Source organism: Sander lucioperca, chromosome 24 (genome assembly GCF_008315115.2).
Source record: "Sander lucioperca isolate FBNREF2018 chromosome 24, SLUC_FBN_1.2, whole genome shotgun sequence".
Classification (NCBI taxonomy): domain Eukaryota; kingdom Metazoa; phylum Chordata; class Actinopteri; order Perciformes; family Percidae; genus Sander; species Sander lucioperca.
The window spans coordinates 7537371-7558177 of NC_050196.1; the positions used below are offsets into that span (position 1 = coordinate 7537371).

A 20807-nucleotide genomic window follows, 5' to 3' on the forward strand; every position below is an offset into this window, starting at 1 on the left:
GGACATTTTATCAGCTGTTTAACAGGCCAAAGACCAGATGGTCACGAAAGCTTTGTTTTGAACCAGCCAGTTGTCTTTGGAGTTGTGTTTTAGAGTAGGCCTTTTCACTTTGACAAAATAATGTTCAATCATGGTCAGTCATGAATCACCCTTCACACTCAAGATGTTCTATTGTTAAAAATACGAATTATTACAAATTATTTGGTGAAACTAAAATAGGCTAATAGGTAATGATAAGTTCTAATGTACTGATATATTTACATTAACTAAGCTATATATTCGATTTTGATCAGTGAGACTACTGTTTATCGGTGTTTTAAGCCCCCAACGTCTCCTTCCATGCAGCGCTGCCTGGAAGGCAGTAGGATTAGGCAATAGTTAAGGTTAGGGTTAGGGTTAAGGTTAGGGTTAGGTGCCTTGAAGTCGATTAGGCTATGGTTATGGTTATGGTTATGGTTATGGTTAGGGGGGTTAAGGTTAGGTGCCTTGAAGTCAACAGTCGCAGCGCTGCCTGGAAGGAGACGTTGGGAGCTTAAAACACCATCGAGCTATGTAGCTAGCTAACTTGTTAAATAGCGGCCACTGTGGTCACAAGTAGCTAGTAATTACAGAATGCTGGCACTTTGACGTGTCACAGTGGAAAAGGCAAACGTGTAAATAATAATAATAAAAAAAAAAAGAATGCTAGCTCAATTAAATTTAGCTTCGCCAGTTTTAGGATTCTGATATTGTTCATACTTGGCTCAGTGCCATGGCTTTTTTGGGACATTTCTAAATATAACTGATCATCAGCAACGTTATTAGCAACACCTGCGCAAACCGTCAGGAAACAAACTCTCCTGGTGAGTTACACACTTTGCTTATGTCTTGTTTTACTTTTTGTGACGTTGAAATGTCTATTTGTGACATGCTCCACCTTAACGTTAGTCTGAGAATTGTCACAAAGTCAGCAAACTGACGCATTAACGTCTACAGCAATATCTAAACTTTGCTAATGTTAGCTTAGTTTAGCAAGAACTAAATTGTCTCCATTGTTAATGTATTACTAATTAGAAGATTGCGTACTTCCCATGATGTCTTTCCTAGCAGATTCCCTAATGAAATATTGTTTTTCATCAATTTGATTTAATTAATGATCTTATTTCTTCGTCATACCTGTTGCAACATGTTTGTTTACGGTTTGTACAATATCACGTGCAGTCTTCTAGGGTGCTTGCCGATTTAATCCTGTATGTCCCGTTTTCAGACGGGTAATGGCCATCTCTTTCTTTGGGCTCCTGCTTTTTGAGTACAATTGGTGTCTTGCTATGTCAAGCAGTTCCCAGTATTCCTGCCAGGTTTTGTGCATGATAGTTGTACAGTAACCTCAATACCTGTCGTTTAAATAATTGTTTTAGCCAATATGTCTCCCTTTTCATTTCCTCCCACCCATACATGAGCAGGAACCCAAAGGAACAAGATATCAAATCCCCTACGTAGCCTCAGTAGCACATGAACAATTTCATACACAATAGACCTTTTTCACGGCAGACATGTTGACATGTCATAGTAGGAAAAGCACAGGTGTATTCAAAACCATTAATGATGGCTGCATTCCACTTAGGAGAGGCCCTGGTATTGTGCATGCTGACTCACTGAAATAGCTTACTGGGACACTTGATGGAATTGAGCCATCGTTAAGGTTATCAATTTCAGCTGTGCTTTTCCTAACTATGACAAGTCATGTCTGCTGTGAAAAAGGTCCGTATCCTGCCTGCGTGACAACATTCCAGACCTTGACTGTGCTGACAAACTATCAGAAGCGATTAAAACACTGGGCTGGTTATTTTCTTCCACCCCCATTGTAATGCTAACAATATTCCAAGTACATCAGCTATACGTACACTGAAAGGCGGTCTGAAACTCTCTTTTTCACTGCATCAGTGCATCACTACGTCATAATGAGGGATGAAGAATGCAGCACCTGTATGCCCACTCTGGTTCTTTTAAGCCTGAATATCTTGTGTTTTTCAATATTGTTTTGTACTATTATCTGCTTGGGCAGCAGTTTAGGTTTCTCTTTTAATTTTTGCTGCAGACTTGTATCTATGTATGGCAAAATGAAGCTCCACGGAGCACATAGCTGATAATGGAACAGTGGGGCTAATAAATGCTAACAAGTGAATTGCATCTAGCTCCATACTTAACCCATTTATTGTTTTTGAAGTAAATGTGACATACTTAATACTTAAAGTCTTATTGTCTGGACCAAACTATGCAGGTTGTTAATCGTCTGCTCCAAGCATGGCTACAGTTTCCATTTAGAGGCTAATAATTATGGTGAAAACTTCCAATAATGATTTTATATCAGAAACAAATATAATCAACTTCTTCGTCTTTCATGACCGCAACATTCTTTTGGCCAAAACACAGCGGCCTTTGGTGTTTTTTGCCCCCAACGGCTCCTTCCAGGCAGCGCGGCAATGGTTATGTTTAGGTTTAAGGTTAGGATTAGCTGCCTGGAAGGCACCGTTGGAGGCAAAAAACACCATCGAGCAAACACAGCACAGGCATGCAATTATATTACATGTTACATTACATGTCATTTAGCTGACGCTTTTATCCAAAGCGACTTCCAATTAAGTGCTTTCAACCCTGAAGGTGCAAACTCCAGACAACAAGTAGTAAGTGCAAGTACATTAGCTTTAAATGAGCAAAACTACAAAGAGCCATATGAAAGTACAGCTTTAAGAAATAAGGAGTTGGCGGGTTGGGGTATATGGTTTGACCATGTCCTGGATGTATGCTGGGGCTGATCTGTTCGTGGCCCTGTATGTAAGTACTAGTGTCTTGAAGAGAATGCGGGCAGCAACTGGTAACCAGTGAAGAGAGCGGAGGAGCGGTGTAGTGTGAGAGAACTTGGGGAGGTTGAAGACAAGTCGAGCTGCTGCGTTCTGAATGAGCTGCAGGGGCCGGATGGCACATGCAGGCAGGCCAATCAGGGGGGAGTTGCAGTAGTCTAGACGTGAGATGACTAGAGTCTGAACCAGAACCTGAGCCGCCTTCTGCGTTACAAGGGGACGTATCCTTCTGATGTTAGGCAGCATGTATCTACACGATCGGGTAGTTGCAGCAATGTTGGCAGTGAAGGAGAGTTGGTCGTCTATATATCTATATACTTGAACTGGAATTGTATGTGCATAATTCAGCCTATTCAGCAACTCAACATTAACTCTTGTCCCATCATAATGTTGAGTGAAGGAAACCTTGATCAATACTACATCTGTTGCTTATAATTTCTTCAACATTGAAACATTTACTGTAGCGTTAAATCGTCTTGACACACCTATTAATGTAAGTAACATAATAAAAAGGAAAAGTCAGGTGCTATTCTTGGTTGAGGACAGGCTACTTCCTGCAGTTTAATGGGTAAAGAATTCAGGCTCTAAGAAAACCATGGTAAATAAGTGAATAGGTTGAACATTTTCATATTTACATCCCCCATTTGGTATCACAGGGAGAAAAATATTTTTAAATTAACAGCAGAACTGACTTTCACTCGTACATAGAATAGATTTTACTGGTGCAGATGTGAAAAAAAGACAAACACAATCATTAGTTGCACTCTTTTAATAATTCATCTCATCACATTGTTTTTGATATGCATTTGGATAAAACCAATGGATAAATTGGATGAAATTAGAGCTGCAAGGATGAATCGATTAGTTGTCGACCATTAAATGAATCGCCAAATATTTTGATAATTGATTAGATCAGTTTGAGTAATCTTTTATGTTAAAAAAAAGTACAAATTCTCTGATTCCAGCTTCTCAAATATGACTATTTTCTAGTTTTGTCTCTCCTCTATGACAGTCAACTGAATATCTTTGAGTTGTGGACAAAACAAGACTTGCGGACGTACACTGGACTTTGGGGAAACACGGATTGACGTTTTTCACCATTTTCCTTCATTTTATAGACCAGACAACCAATCGATTAATCAAAACAATAGTCATGAAAACAATTGTTAGTTGCAGCCCTAGATGACATCAATTATGACGTCACCACTCCTCCCTGGGACGCTGTTGTCAGATGCAAATCTCCTAAAGGTGACAGGAAAACATCATCAGGTATGACACGTTTAACGCTTCAACTGTTACCAAAACCGTGCACAGTACAGTACATGTGTTTATTATTAAGCTTACCAATCACTGACAAACATAATCCACAGTAAGGTAGTGGGGAAGAGCATCGCAGTAAACAGGATGTCCCAGAGTGGCAGCGTTGGCGGTAACATTGCATGATTGTTTGCCGTTACACCTGAGGGTAAATTCAAAAGAAAAGCAAGGGTCATTAATGTACATTGTATATATATGTATAATAACCCAAAAACCCAACCAATTTGTAAATGTAGGCCTATTCTGCATTGGAAAAAAAAAATATGACCAGCCATTTATACTACCAGTATTATTACTATACACATTTACTACATCTGTTTATCATCATCATCATCATCATCATCTTCTTCCGCTTATCCGGTAACGGGTCGCGGGGGTAGCAGCTCCAGCAGGGGACCCCAAACTTCCCTTTCCCGAGCCACATTAACCAGCTCCGACTGGGGGATCCCGAGGCGTTCCCAGGCCAGGTTGGAGATATAATCCCTCCACCTAGTCCTGGGTCTTCCCCGAGGCCTCCTCCCAGCTGGACGTGCCTGGAAAACCTCCCTAGGGAGGCGCCCAGGGGGCATCCTTACCAGATGCCCGAACCACCTCAACTGGCTCCTTTCGACGCGAAGGAGCAGCGGCTCTACTCCGAGCTCCTCACGGATGACTGAGCTTCTCACCCTATCTCTAAGGGAGACGCCAGCCACCCTCCTGAGGAAACCCATTTCGGCCGCTTGTACCCTGGATCTCGTTCTTTCGGTCATGACCCAGCCTTCATGACCATAGGTGAGGGTAGGAACGAAAACTGACCGGTAGATTGAGAGCTTTGCCTTCTGGCTCAGCTCTCTTTTCGTCACAACGGTGCGATAAATTGAGTGTAATACCGCACCCGCTGCGCCGATTCTCCGACCAATCTCCCGCTCCATTGTTCCCTCACTCACGAACAAGACTCCAAGGTACTTGAACTCCTTCACTTGGGGTAAAGACTCATTCCCTACCTGGAGAAGGCACTCCATCGGTTTCCTGCTGAGAACCATGGCCTCAGATTTAGAGGTGCTGATCCTCATCCCAGCCGCTTCACACTCGGCTGCGAACCGATCCAGTGAGTGCTGAAGGTCACAGGCCGACGATGCCATCAGGACCACATCATCTGCAAAAAGCAGCGATGAGATCCCCAGCTCACCAAACTGCAACCCCTCTCCACCCCGACTACGCCTCGATATCCTGGCCATAAATACTACAAACAGGATTGGTGACAAAGCGCAGCCCTGGCGGAGGCCAACTCTCACTTGAAACGAGTCCGACTTACTGCCGAGAACCCGGACACAGCTCTCGCTTTGGTCGTACAGAGATTGGATGGCCCTGAGAAGGGACCCCCTCACCCCATACTCCCGCAGCACCTCCCACAGTGTCTCCCGGGGGACCCGGTCATACGCCTTCTCCAGATCCACAAAGCACATGTAGACCGGTTGGGCATACTCCCAGGCTCCCTCCAGGATCCTTGCGAGAGTAAAGATCTGGTCCGTTGTTCCACGACCAGGACGGAATCCGCATTGTTCCTCTTCAACCTGAGGTTCGACTATCGACCGAACCCTCCTTTCCAGCACCTTGGAGTAGACTTTACCGGGGAGGCTGAGAAGTGTGATACCCCTGTAATTGGCACACACCCTCTGGTCCCCCTTTTTGAAAAGGGGAACCACCACCCCGGTCTGCCACTCCTTAGGCACCGTCCCAGACTTCCATGCAATGTTGAAGAGGCGTGTCAACCAAGACAACCCCTCCACACCCAGAGCTTTAAGCATTTCTGGACGGATCTCATCAATCCCTGGGGCTTTGCCACTGTGGAGTTGTTTAACTACCTCAGCAACTTCCACCAGGGAAATTGACGACAATCCCCCATCATCCTCCAGCTCTGCCTCTACCATAGAGGGCGTATTAGTCGGATTTAGGAGTTCCTCAAAGTGCTCCTTCCACCGCCCTATTACCTCCTCAGTTGAGGTCAGCAGCGTCCCATCCTTACTGTACACAGCTTGGATGGTTCCCCGCTTTCCCCTCCTGAGGTGGCGAACGGTTTTCCAGAAGCACCTTGGTGCCGACCGAAAGTCCTTCTCCATGTCTTCTCCGAACTTCTCCCACACCCGCTGCTTTGCCTCTTTCACGGCAGAGGCTGCAGCCCTTCGGGCCCTTCGGTACCTTGCAACTTTCTCCGGAGTCCCCTGGGATAACATATCCCAGAAAGACTCCTTCTTCAGTCGGACGGCTTCCCTGACCACCGGTGTCCACCACGGTGTTCGTGGGTTGCCGCCCCTTGAGGCACCTAAGACCCTAAGACCACAGCTCCCCGCCGCAGCTTCAGCAATGGAAACTTTGAACGTTGTCCACTCGGGTTCAATGCCCCCAGCCTCCACAGGGATGCACGAAAAGCTCCGCCGGAGGTGTGAGTTGAAAGTCTGTCGGACAGGGGCCTCCTCCAGACGTTCCCAGTTCACCCGCACTACCCGTTTGGGTTTACCAGGTCTGTCCAGAGTCTTCCCCCACCCTCTGACCCAACTCACCACCAGATGGTGATCAGTTGACAGCTCTGCCCCTCTCTTCACCCGAGTGTCCAAAACATACGGCCTCAGATCAGATGAAACGATTATAAAATCGATCATTGACCTTTGGCCTAGGGTGCTCTGGTACCAAGTACACTTATGAGCATCCCTATGTTCGAACATGGTGTTCGTTATAGACAATCCATGACTAGCACAGAAGTCCAACAACAAACAACCACTCTGGTTTAGATCAGGGAGGCCGTTCCTCCCAATCACGCCTCTCCATGTGTCTCCATCATTGCCCACGTGCGCGTTGAAGTCCCCCAGCAGAACTATGGAGTCCCCTACTGGAGCCCCATACAGGACTCCATTCAAGGTCTCCAAGAAGGCCGAATACTCCGAGCTCTTGTTTGGTGCATACGCACAAACAACAGTCAGAGTTTCCCCCCCCACAACCCGCAGGCGTAGGGAGGCGACCCTCTCGTCCACCGGGGTAAAACTCCAACGTAGCGGCGCTCAGCCGGGGGCTTGTGAGTATCCCCACACCCGCCCGGCGCCTCACACCCTGGGCAACTCCGGAGAAGAAAAGAGTCCAACCCCTATCCAGGAGTATGGTTCCAGAACCGAGACTGTGCGTAGAGGTAAGCCCCACCAGATCCAACTGGTAGCGCTCCACCTCCCGCACAAGTTCCGGTTCCTTCCCCCACAGAGAGGTGACGTTCCACGTCCCCAGAGCCAGCGTCTGCTGCCCGGGTCTGGTCCGTCGAGGCCCCTGACCTTCACTGCCACCCATGTGGCAGCGCACCCGACCCCAGCGGTTCCTCCCACAGGTGGTGGGCCCATGGGTTGACATCTGTTAAACATCTGTTTATTATTATTATTATTATTATTATTATTATTATTATTATTATTATATAGCACAAATAGTAATATCTAAAAATAATATTCAAGAAAAACAACAATTTAGAACAAATAGCACATTCCCTCTGCCTCCACTCAAGTCTGTTGTCTTCAGAACCAATACACACATAGATTTCAAGCTTCCCGCAGCTGTGTAACTTGCACAGAAGGTTTTGTCCGAAGGAGTGTCGGTGCAGGTGTTCATGTCCAAACGCCCAAAATTGGCCTTCACGATGTTAAGAACTCCTGTTTCTGAGGGTGGAAGAGAGATGAAGACAAAATGTATCTTAACACAGACAAGACGGACTTAAGCTAAATAGAAACCTCATTAGACATACAATGAATTAACATTAAAAAAAAAATTTATGCAATCTACACCCATACACCCTTCTTCTTGTAATGCCCAATTTTTGGTTGGGACTGTCTTAAGCATTTCTTCACTAAACCCATTATTATCAATTATATTCCAGCCTTTTTCCGGTTATTTGTTGAATCATTATATAATAATAAATAATAATAATATTTAAGTATGACTATATTTATTTAAAAAAACATCATGGAGATTATTTTTTTAAATAAACAAAGATATTCATGCAGCCAGAATTGTAGACGCATTCTTACCACACTTTATCACTGCAGCTTGATCTTCACATACAACAGTGGTACGCACATCTGTAAAAACATCAGGAGATAAGGTCAGGTTTTAGCTTGCAAATCCTAAAATCATCCTAACATCTTCAATGATATCTGCAGAATTATGCTGCTGTTACATTTAGCCTCTGCAGTGCTTTAAAATACTCACCAGCACTTTTCTTGTTACATTTGTAGGTGATCTGAACAAAGGTATCTTCTGAATATTCGCACACAAACATCTCCTTATTGGGTCCGGGCAGGCGGCAATGTTCCAGTTTGTCACAGCTATAGAAATATTAGAAAAGATCAAAATATTGCACAGTCAAGATTATTTTATGTGCAAGCAAATGTCTGAACAATTAATGTCACAAGATAAATATGAGGGCTCATGAGATGATTGATGGGGCAGGGAAGAAGAACAAACACAGTTCTGCAATATGCATTTGTATTCATTATTTTGACTTCTCTACTTATGTTTTTTTGTTTTAAATAAACCCAGCTGTCCTGTCCTTGTAAAAGGTACAGTACCCTTGGTAAGTGAAGAACTATGTTTAGAAAGTAAATATAAGTTAAAAAAAAAAACAAGTCTTACATGAACTTGATCCATCCTAGCATGTCTTTGTGTATGCACTGCTTGTCTGAGACCACGGCGGGCTGGCTTCTGGCAGTGCAGTCAGCAGAGCTCTTCACACCATGCTGCACTGACAGCACTTCGATCACGTGTCCTTCAGCTGATCATACACAACATGGATCATGAAGCAAAATATTAGCAATGGGTGATTGGGTGACAATGGGTGAAAGGGAAAGAATGGAGCTGAAGCCTGATGGTAAAGAAGGTGGCGAGAGTAAATGGATAGAATACTTACGACATTGCAGCTGGCTGTATTCACCAGGACATGCCACATCATAGAGTTGTCCTGCAGCAAAACATTGTGTAAGTAATTATCAATTGATCACACCTACTGTATAGAGTAGAGGTTCCCAACATGGATGGCGTTTGCAAGGAATATTTGAAGGGTTGTGATATGATTGACAGGAGAATTACTGGATCGTTTAGTTTCTTCGGGTTTACGAATGGTAGTTTACAGAATAAAAACATTTACTGGCACAAACAAACATAAATCAAGGAAGGAAATCAGAGGATCATATAAATTGTAATAATTTACCATCAGAGGTCCAACACCAAGTTGCAGCCACGACTGAAAGATACAAAACATGGGAAAAAAATAGAATTGATCCTTTAAATGACAACATAACATAATGTGGTCCCATTTTCAAGTAACACTCTGTTAATGACCATTAAAGACAACAGAACAGGTGGTATACTCACAGGCGATGATTGTTAATCTTGTGAAAAGCATCTTGTCAGTCGTAGCAAGTGATGATTACACAGCAGAACTCAGCTTTTTATACAATTTCTTTATTTGTTTTATATGCAAACACAGACATCCTTAAATAGGAGCGCCCTGAAAACCTACGGTAAACAGCCCTGGGCGTGTACACAGTACAGTACAGTAAATACAATACAGAATTTGAATTATGATTATTATGGAAGACCCAGGACTAGGTGGAGGGATTATATCTCCAACCTGGCCTGGGAACGCCTCGGGATCCCCCAGTCGGAGCTGGTTAATGTGGCTCGGGAAAGGGAAGTTTGGGGTCCCCTGCTGGAGCTGCTACCCCCGCGACCCGCTACCGGATAAGCGGAAGAAGATGGATGGAAGATGGATGGATGTTTTACGAGACAGTTTTAAGGCAGAAGAAGAATACTATCAAAAACAGTGAGGTCCAGCATTTTGGCTGTATTCCTCGTACTTGGATAACTGATTTTAAATTCATATGAACTGGAGTCTTCTGTGGCTGGAGGACTTGTCGCCACAGCTCCTCAAAGTCAAACCTGCCATAAGCAGGATAAAGTCTGGGAGAGTCCTTTCAAATTCAGTTATCCATTACCTCAGCTCCACATTGGGGGGCCCGTTCCCTCAGAGGGGTGTCAGTGTAATACATAAAAGCATCAGTGTTCATCGCGCGATCACCAGCACACTAGGGCTGGACGATATGGAGAATGAAGAATACCTTTAGGTCGATGTTGCGACGATATTGTAGGATTGGCAATTGGTGCTTCAACAAAATATTATTTACACAATGAGATTTTTGATAATCATCAGAAATGTTGATTTAATGACCAAGTGGGTAAAGGCAAAGAATAGAACAGCTAGAACAGTCTGTTGAGTTCAGAAAATGACATCACTTTACTCTAATGCAGCCTTCAAAACCAGGAAAAGACCACACTTAATATATTACAATTTTGCGATATCCAAAATCTAAGATGATATCTAGTCTCAAATCACGATATCGATATAATATTGAGCCCAGCCCTACGCCCATGGGCACACAGATGGACGCAGGTGCATTTGCTATTTAAACGACGTGGGTGCTGGACGGGAAATTGACAACTGCGTAAGGCGGCCCTAAGCCTTCCACAACCTCACCTTGGTAGCAGAGTTTGGCTGTTCCTCGGCCAGTTTTAGGCCTCCTACACAGCTCTTTCTGTTTCAGTTAATGATTGTGTTTTCAACCTACATGTGAAATTGATGATCATTAGCACCTGTTTGGTATAATTGGTTGATCATACACCTGACTATAATCCTACAAAACCCCTGACTTTGTGCAAGTGTATCAATAAGAATCGATGCTGTGGGCGCCCGGGAAGCTCAGTTGGTAGAGAGGGCGCCCATATAAAGAGGTTTAGTCCCTGGCGCTGCAGCCGCAGGTTTGATTCCGACCAGCGGCCCTTTGCTGCATGTCGTTCCCCCTCTCTCTCCCCTTTCATGTCTTCAGCTGTCCTGTCAAAATAAAGGCCTAAAAAATGCACCCCACCAAAAAAAATATCTGCTGTTTTGAAGGCAAAGGGTAGTACCACCAAATATTGATTTAATTTCGATTTTCCTTTTGTTTTCTCTTTTTGCATTTTGTGAATTGATAAAAAGAAAACTATTATTAGTTATATTTTTAAAAGCATTCTTAGTTTACAGCATTTTTTCACACCTGCCTATCGTTTAAAAAAGAAACATGATCGCTCAGTGTGTTATATAGAGATACATGATGACTTGTAGAAATGCTGTATTCATTCTGTGAAGTTTAAATAAATTCAGAAAAACAAACTCATGACATTTACTTAATATAACTAGATGGCATTTGGCTATGCAGTGCAGTGTCTTTAGGATATTAATCTTTGTCTTTGCCCAATTTTAGCACACCTCAGGGTTTAACAGCTTTCTACTGACAAATTTGAACACTTTGTGCAAACTTGCATAACCAAATACTGATAATTACATTTCAGCTCTCTTAATACTAATGACAGATCTTGGTATCAGCTGATATTATTCTTTATAATCTTACACAGTCGCATGCAAGCTCTTCTTCAGGAAACGTTTTGCTTGGGAGCATCCTAATTCATGTAATTTATAAAAAAATAAATTACTAACCAAATTTAAAACTAATATTTTCAAAAAAAGCCTAATGAAAATGTAATATTAGGTGGTTTCCTACAGGTCCAGCTATGCAACTTCTATGTTTTTGAAGAACAAATTACAATTGTTTTTTGAATGATGAATGGAAGATAGTGAATTTTTACTTGTGCTTTGAATGAGACCCTTGATACTGAAGAATGCACTCTTATTTTGCTTTGTGAAAGAAAATAAACTGTATTCATTCTGGATTTAGGTGAAAATACACTTATCTAAGTGTATGTAAGCGCATTTACATTTGCAAGTTTGTGATCATATTTATTTATACCAATATCACAATTCATAGAATAACTGGAATGGCTAGATGTAACAAAGTTCATAAACATATGTAACTAAAACAAGAATTCATAAAGAAAGAAATATAACATGGAAGTTATAGAAGAAAAATCTGAATGAAAGTTTCTTTTTTATAAGAACACTACAAATAAACCAGTTCAACAAATGTTTTAAGCATATTTATTGGAGGGATCGGCCGATCAAGGCAGATACCAATTATTAGTAGTTAATAAAACCGATATTTGGAACCGATATGCATTTACAGAGAAAATTAAGATTTTGGAATGTTACAAAATCCAACACACAACTTTGTTTAGATGATTTAAGCAATTATTTAATAAATGAGAAACTTTCAACATAATACCCAGTAACAGATGGTCAGATAGTGTTGTGGCGGGACATTAAGTCAGACTCAGTGGTGAGTGAAACCGAAGCAGAGGGACAGACACAGCTGTAGCCGACCCAAAGTAGCGCACTTTTTAATTCATTAACTTTATCGATTTATCAGGCAAATAAACAGATAATCTGCAAACTGTGGCGGGATGCGTCCCATCCTCGACCTGTCCCACTTCAACTGGTACATCTGAACACCCTTTTCACATGCTGACGGTCAGGCACGTACTGGAATGTGTGCGCCCTCATGAGTGGTTCACATCTGTGGATTTGAAAGACTCATACTTTCACATCCAAATTATCCCCAAACACAGGAAATTCCTGCGTTTCTCTTTTCAGGGGGCTCATTTCCAGTACAACCTGCTGCTGTTTGGATACTCGCTGGCCCCCTGCATGTTTTCCAAGTGCATGGAGACGGCACTCCCGCCTTTATGCAAAAAAAGGCCTCAGAGTCCTTTTTTATCTAGACAATCTGCTAGTTTTGGCCCCCTCCTGAGAGGAGGCTGTGCTCCACACCTTGGAAACTGTGCAGCACCTTCAGACACTGGGCTTTACCATAAACTGGCAGAAGAGCTCACTGGTCCCTGCTCAGACAATAGTTTATCTGGGTGTGGACATAGACTCGACCATCATGAGAGCCAGACTGTCAGCGCCAAGGCTGGATGCTGTCTCGCATCACGCCTCGCTCGACAGTGTCGGCACTGTCTGTCATGGCCTCCTGGGCACGATGTCTACGAGTCACATGGTGGTTCCCCTGGGTCCCCTCCACATGAGAGATTCAGAGATGGTTCCATCGTCTGCACCTCGACCCAATTCGCCATAGTGGCGAGGGGGGGGGCCCTCTCACAGCGAGTGGAAATTACATCCCACTATCGTTCAGATGTCATGGAACAGGTTCGGGAGAGCGACAGTGAATCTGTTCGCCTCACGAGAGAACGCACAGTGCTCACTGTGGTTCTCCTTGAACCCGCGAGACGATCCACCCCTCGGGGTCGATGCCGTCTCTCACCAACCCTGGCCCAGAGCCCTCCTGTACGCCTTTCCCCCCCAGTCCCTCTGATCCCTCGCCACTTGGAGCGCATCCACGAGGAGAACCAGTCAGTCATTTTGGTGGCACCAGAGCGCACGAGCGCTTCCAGGTTCCTTACTCTGATTCAGCTATGGCGCAATATCCCACCCCCCGGTGATAAGCCAGTGGCTATGGGCTTGGCCGCTGAGCGGGATCGTTAGAGAAATTAGGCTTGCCCCCTGGCGTTGTGCGCACTATCCAGTGGGCCAGACCACCCTCTACAACGGGGTGTTAGGCAGGGCGATGGTCTGCTTTCCAACGCTGGTGTGTGGAAAAAGGTGCAGAGCCCACATCGTGCCCTTTGCCCCTTGTGTTAACTTACCTCCAAACATTAGTAGATAATGATTTGGCCCCGTCTACAGTCAAAGCCTACGCGGCGGCCATTTCATCCTGCCACGAAGGCTATGGAGAGAGGTCGGTTTTTGCGCACCCCCCTGGTGAAACGTTTTTTGAAGGGGGTCAGATGACAGAAGCCCACTATACGCTCTCGCTCACACCCCAATGGGATTTAGCCTTGGTGCGCCGAGCTCTGGGGAAACCCCCTTTCGAGGCTTTGGCACAAGCCTACAAACAGCGTATCTCCTCGCCCTGACGACAGCTAAGAGGGTGAGTGATTTATGCGCGCTGTCGGTTTCAGAACTCCGCTTTTTATACAATTTCTTCTTTATTTCTTTTAAATGCAAACACAGACATCCTATAGGAGTGCCCTGAAAACCTACGGTAAACAGCCCTGGACGTGTACAGTACAGTACATACAGTACAGTAGAGATACATGTACAGATTATGTTTTATGAGACTGTTTTAAGGCAGAAGAAGAATACTTCTTCTTTTGAATAATCAAAAACAGTGAGGTCCAGCACTTTGGCTGTATTTCTCAAAGTCTTCTGTCGCTGGAAGGACTTGTCGCCACAGCTCCTCAAAGTCAAACCTGCCATGAGCAGGATAAAGTCGGGGAGATCTGAAGCATGCACGGGTCCTTTCAAATTCAGTCATCCATTACCTCAGTTCCACATTGAGTGGCCCATTCCCTCAGAGGGGTGTCAGTGGATCAAGGTGCTTGGCTTAAGTTTGACAATTTCTTTACAGGAAAAATAGTATATAAACTTAGCACAAAAAGTAAGGAAATTTGTGTTTGGCAGATTATTTCTCTGTGGTAACAATGCTTTTTGGCAATAAATCGTATACCGTTGGAAAGCCTGTTTAGTTCCCTTTCAAATGGTGCCCTATTTGTAAGGCACATGCATTTGTGGAATGAGCAGCAGCGCTGAGTATATTATAAAATATATAAATAAATATAAATATAAAATTTGCCAAATCTTCTCTGCCATTTGTGGAGGCAGTATGATGGTGTGGGGCAGCATCTCCCTCACTGGAAAAATGATTCTTGTCATCATTGGAGGCAATCTCAATGCAGAGAGAGTAGGAGATGAGATTCTGCAACCAGTGGCAATCCCATATCTCCACAGTCTGGGACCGAACTCTATCCTCCAAGATGACAACGCTCGCCCCCACAGGGCGGGGTTTATCAGAGACTACCTCCAGAATGTGGGAGTGGAGAGGATGGAATGGCCTGCCAGCAGTCCTGACCTCAACCCCATTGAACACTTGTGGGATCAGCTTGGACGTGCTGTTCGTGCCAGAGTGACCAACACAACCACGTTGGCGGACTTGCGACAAAATGGAATGCATCATCAACCATACTTACCCTTCCTGAGCAGTTTCCACTGATACCAAAATAAAGCAGGACTGATTATTACGTTTGTTACTACAACAAACTCTTAATGCTCTTAATCCGGTTTAGCTTACGATACATCCAAAGTAAGCTAAGTTACCGTATGCAACACTTGAAATGCAACGATGCATCTGTAACTTATTCTCTTATTGTACATGAATGATTTTCTGTCTGAGCAAAATATTCATTGCCACTATATGACTTCCCGGTTACGCTAACGTAGTAATACTGTATAGATTCAGTAATGAACACCAACAACTAGCAATAAATTTATTGACTGATGAATTTCAGAAAAAAACAGGCCCTGGCCCTTCTGCCATGCCATGTTGGACTGATTCTAGAGTTAGTTATAGTTTTAATTTTATTTCTGTGTCATGCCAAACATTTTGGCCCATCACACATGGGATTACAAGACACCACAAACTTATTTAGCAAACGTCTTCCGGTTGCATATACAAATCATTCGGAGAAATATATATATATATATATATATATATATATATATATATATAATATAATACACACACAGTATGTACAAACAACAAATCCTCATCTACAGATCATCTCAATAAAGAGCTTTTTTCCTCTTCTCCCAGGCTTTCTGATTGGAACGCATTTTCTATATCATTCAAACAACACGAGATCTATATATCAAACATTTGCACATCCTGCACTAATTCATACAGCCTCTTTTTTTCTCAGTGTTAAACAGTTATCAAATTGTTGTACTTAAAATACATCTATTAGTTATATTGTACATATTTGTTTCTGTATTTACTATTTATTTCATATCAATGTTAAATATGTTTATGTATGGACCAACCACCAAGGCAAATAAATTATAAGTGTGACTTGGCAATAAATAATTTTCTGATTCTGCACTAATGAGCTGCCTTGAGACCATTTCCATGTAGTTGTTGCTCAACTGCAGTCTTCCCTCTACAAATTCATCCACAACATTTGGTAGCATGTGTTTAAAGTAGAAGCTACGTAGCCTTTACATATATGTGATGGCAAAGTCATTGTCCTCAAGCTCCAGGTGTTGTAGTGGGGTCCAAATAACAAGACTGGCTGTTTGTAGCCTGAGAGTGCATCCCTAACTGTACCTGACTATAGTAGCCTTTGGGGCCTTTTGGGTTCATAATGTACTGCCAGTCTTCCACTCTGATGTTTTGGTTTTTAGTAGTGAATACATCATTAATGGATGTGCATGCACTGAGGGTGATGGGGCATTTTAATTCTAGTAGCTTATTATCAATGATACCATCAGGGCTAGCTGCCAGCCATGGGTCTCCTGCACACACCACCAACCCTTTGTCAATCACTCTGCAGCCCCTCTCTTTAATATGCTCCTTAGCAAGTCCCTCACTTTCCTTCCCATACCTTGTGGCCCCACTCCCCTGGAACCTTGGATACAGGTGTTCAGAAACTTATCTGGGTCAGTTGTCTCACGCTGAGGCACAGTGCTGGCTGTGCCTGCTGTTATGCGCAGCTAGCGCGCATCATGCCTGAGTGGTTTCAAAGTTCTATACTTTGCTTTCTGGTGTTTCTCTCTAGTTCTACCACTTGATCAGGTCTCAGAGTAATGAAGGCATCATGAAATGCTGTGCACTTTAGACAGTTTAGTGTGCTACCATGCTCACTGTGGGGCTGAGCTAAACTGCTGAACACATTTGGTTTCTCTCCATGCGCATCCTGCTCTCGCTGACTGCTGGTGAAAATCTGACTGCCTGACTCCAAAGCTGTGTCTGTCTTCACTGCTGTCACACATGGCAGAAAAGAGAGCACAATCTGGCACAACTTCCTAAGAGAAATGGAGAAAATACCTAATTTACCTTCCCTGCCATATTTATATAGTAGGTTACTGAATCTTTAACATTATGGTTAACTGGTGGATTTGTTGGAGACATGTGAACCATAACTTGCCTTCAGGGCTTTATAAAGCTTCTTTGGTGACCCATCTGGATTTAGTGCGGGAAGGCAGAGGGGAGCTTGTAGCTGCATATTCTTACAAGGTTTCAAGAAATTGCACTGAGCTACTGGTTGTGCATCAGCCTGTAAGGATTTGAAATACATTATGCCAATATCATTGAGGAAATAAGGCAATATTATCATTACATCTGTAGCGTTGGACTTTTATCATAGCTACATTAATTTTGCTAACAAAATATCACTTCACTGTACCACATTTCACACTGTGAGATTTGAAAATCTAGTAGATAGTGTGTCATATCATTAAAACGCTCACCTTCTTAGTCACCTGTGACCAAACACTTGGTTTTGAGGTGACAGATGGGCCACTCTGGAGTCCATCCTGGACACACTGCTCCACAGTAACCAAAATCGTGTCCACATGACTACACACCTCTCCATTGCTGCATAGATCCAGATAGACATTCAATTATCAAACGGATAAGTGGCAGTAATGAAAAAGGTGATCCAAATGCTATTGTCAAATGTACCGTTAATTAACGTTATATATGGCCATGGGCCTACTTACCCTGCCATGCAGGTGCAATGCCCGCTTTGGACTTTGCCGGACTTTGTCGCAACGATCCAGGCAGAGTAGCGTTTGAAAAGTGGCTGACCTGCCTCGATTTCCCCGTAAACGACACATGTATTTCCATTTTTGTAGGTTAGGATGCTTTTAACTTTTCCGGAATGAAAATAGTTGTAGGCTTCCAAGCTGCGATATGCCTTGAACGCCTTCCTTGTATATACACATTCGCTCTCAACTAGATATTCAAATATGTGTATCTGACCAACCTCCGGTAAATCAGACAGGTCTGTAGAGAAAAATGTTTTCTCATAATTTTGTTGAACGGGTCTGGTAGTGTATCTTTTCTTCAACTGGCAACCCCAAATAATACTGGCTAGACATAGTTTTAACTACAGTAACAGCGCAATTCACTTGTTGTGGTTGGCGGAAGTCTGCTGGAAGTCAAGTTTGGGCCATAGTAAAGCACATGCACAGTACCGTCTATAGGCGGTGTGTGTGTCAGAACTTGTTGTTATGGTTATTTCTGCAGTGAGGGAGTAGAGAAGGGAGGGGGAGACCAGTATCTTCCACGGGTCAAACATGTCCATTTAATGATAATTATACCTCTCAAGTTTGTTCTGTGCTTCAAAAACCATGAGTCCAAATGACAAAAATGTTATCATCACAAGAGAGATAAGTCTGGCAAACGCATTGATGTAGTTTTTATGTTTACGGTGTCAAATATATGCGACACAGAGCAGGTAACAAATGGGAAACCACCTTTGTCCTTCCAGACATTTTTTTCATTGTTTCTATTGGCAGTTGGTATAACACAAACCTGATCAAGTCCGGTGGATTCCATAGTTACATGTCTGTGACCGGCACAACATTTCCTACATTTTGACCAACCATGATGTATGAAGAGTGAAAACTGTAGGGGAGAGAGCAATTTGTTTGGAAAAATTTCAGGGAATCGTACTGCAGCTCCACCCTCTGTCCTACCCTCTAGCTCTCAACATTCCGGCCCCATACACACACATTGGAAAATCTGAAATGGTCTGAAAAATGGACGATACATAAACTATGATTTTGTAGAAACCGTGCTTGCTATCAGAATGCCCATTCAGTCCAATAAAGGCCAAAGTCTTCGGTTTAAACTTTTAATTATTTTTCTACATTACAGTGTGGTGATACAGCATGGCCCCAAAGAGGGGTTGTTGTGAGCCATGTTAAGCGATTTCCCAAAGATTTCCCATTGAAGTCTATAGGAAATTTCGTGCCCTTTTATGCCGATTACATGAAAATACCTCTTAAATTTGTTCTGTAATTCAAAAACCGTGAGTCCAAAGGGCAGAAATATTACCATCACAAGAGAGATAAAAGTCTGGCGAACGCATTGATGTGGTTTTTATGTTTGTGGTGTCAAATATATGCGACACAGAGCAGGTAACAAATGGGGAACCGTCTGCGTCCTTCCAGATATTTTTTTTTTTTTATTGTTTCTATCGGCAGTTGGTATGAACACAGCTAAATGTTTAGGTCCGGTGGATTCCATAGTTACATGTCTGCGACCGGCACAAAATGTCCTACATTTTGACCAAAACTGTAGGGGAGAGAGCAACTTGTTTGGAAAAAATTTCAGAGAATCGTACTGCAGCTTCACCCTCTGTCTTCTGCTCTGGCTCTCAACATTCCGTCCCCATACACACACATTTAAAAATCTGAAACGGTCTGAAAACTGGACGATACGTAAACTGTGATTTGGTAGAAACCGTGTTTGATATCAGAATGCCCAATAAAGGCCAAAGTCTTGTCTTTGGTTTAAACTTTTAATTATTTTTCTACATTAAAGTAAGGCGATACAGTATGACCCCAAAGAGGGGTTGTTTTGAGCTATGTTAAGCGATTTCCCATTAAAGTCTATGAGAAACTTTTGCGCCGTTTTTTGCCGAATTTCGTGAAAACCGCGCAACAAATCTCTTAGAAAAGTCATAGCACACCATTCCCGGTCATTACACACATTTTGATGTATTTATGTGCATGTGTTGGCAATGCTCCGTGACTAGTAGCAACAAAAATGTGGCGGAATAAGTATGCAGGATAATATCATTCTCTGAACACTGAATAAATAATGACCATGTCTACAGAACAGGACATGTTTTACTGGTTGTACAGTCTAAAATATATAAATAAAGAGAACAGGACAACTTTTCTTTCTCTTCTCTGATTCGTTCCGTCTTATTGTCTTTATCTATTTCTTCACTCACACTGTCATTCTGTCGAAATATGCACACACATCACGTGGTACGCCCCATAGGGTTTGTCACGTAGTGGACCCGTGCGCTGACGTGCAGTAACGTGCAAGTGGCACAGTAGCTTGCCAATGAAAAGATGATCACTATAGCGTTTCAAGCGGGCTCTAAATCAAACACAACTAAGCCACGGGACACAGCACTCCACAAAATATTGCGTACTCATCGCAACACTTTCGATTATAATATTGTGATATTGAGTTGATATATCTTGCACTCCTGATAGATAGATAGATAGATAGATAGATAGATAGATAGATAGATTGATTATTGTCATTGCCTATCACTACACAACAAAATTAAGGTGACATCAATCACTCACTTAGCAGCATAAAGATAGAAAGATAAAAAGTGACAGTGTCAGCTAATAAATGGATAAATATGGACAAAAAAAAATAAAAAGTGTTAAAACCAGAATAAGAAAAACAGTGCATTATCAACACATTTATGGCCCTGGGAAAAAAGCTATTTCTCATGCGGTTTGTCCGCGCCCTCATGATCCTAAGCCTGCCTGAGAGTAGGGTGTCAAAAAGGATATGGCCAGGGTGTGTAGGGTCCGCTCTGACGCTTGCTGCTCTTCTCTGCAGCCTACTGGAGTGTATGTCCTCAAGGCTTGGGAGAGGGGCACCAATGATTTGCACCTGTAAACATTTGTGAGGAATTCCAATATTGTTTTGTACTATTATCTGCTTGGGCAGCAGTTTAGGTTTCTCTTTTAATTTTTGCTGCAGACTTGTATCAATGGATGGCATAATGAATCTCTATGGAGGCATAGCTGATAATGGAACAGTGGGGCTAATAAATGCT

At 43.0% G+C, this 20807-nt stretch overlaps 1 protein-coding gene across 1 annotated transcript; it reads right to left on the reverse strand.

Annotated features, from left to right (window-relative positions):
- Positions 1–3796: 3796 nt before the first annotated feature.
- LOC116044697 (L-rhamnose-binding lectin CSL3-like) lies at positions 3797–9585 on the reverse strand. The gene is made up of 8 exons (XM_035998734.1): positions 9376–9585; positions 9076–9126; positions 8802–8940; positions 8379–8494; positions 8198–8248; positions 7705–7828; positions 4185–4299; positions 3797–4082 (listed from the first exon to the last, which is right to left on the reverse strand). The coding sequence occupies exons 1-7, from the start codon at positions 9479–9481 to the stop codon at positions 4188–4190; spliced, it is 699 nt and encodes a 232-aa protein (XP_035854627.1). The 5' UTR covers positions 9482–9585; the 3' UTR covers positions 3797–4082; positions 4185–4187.
- Positions 9586–20807: the final 11222 nt, after the last annotated feature.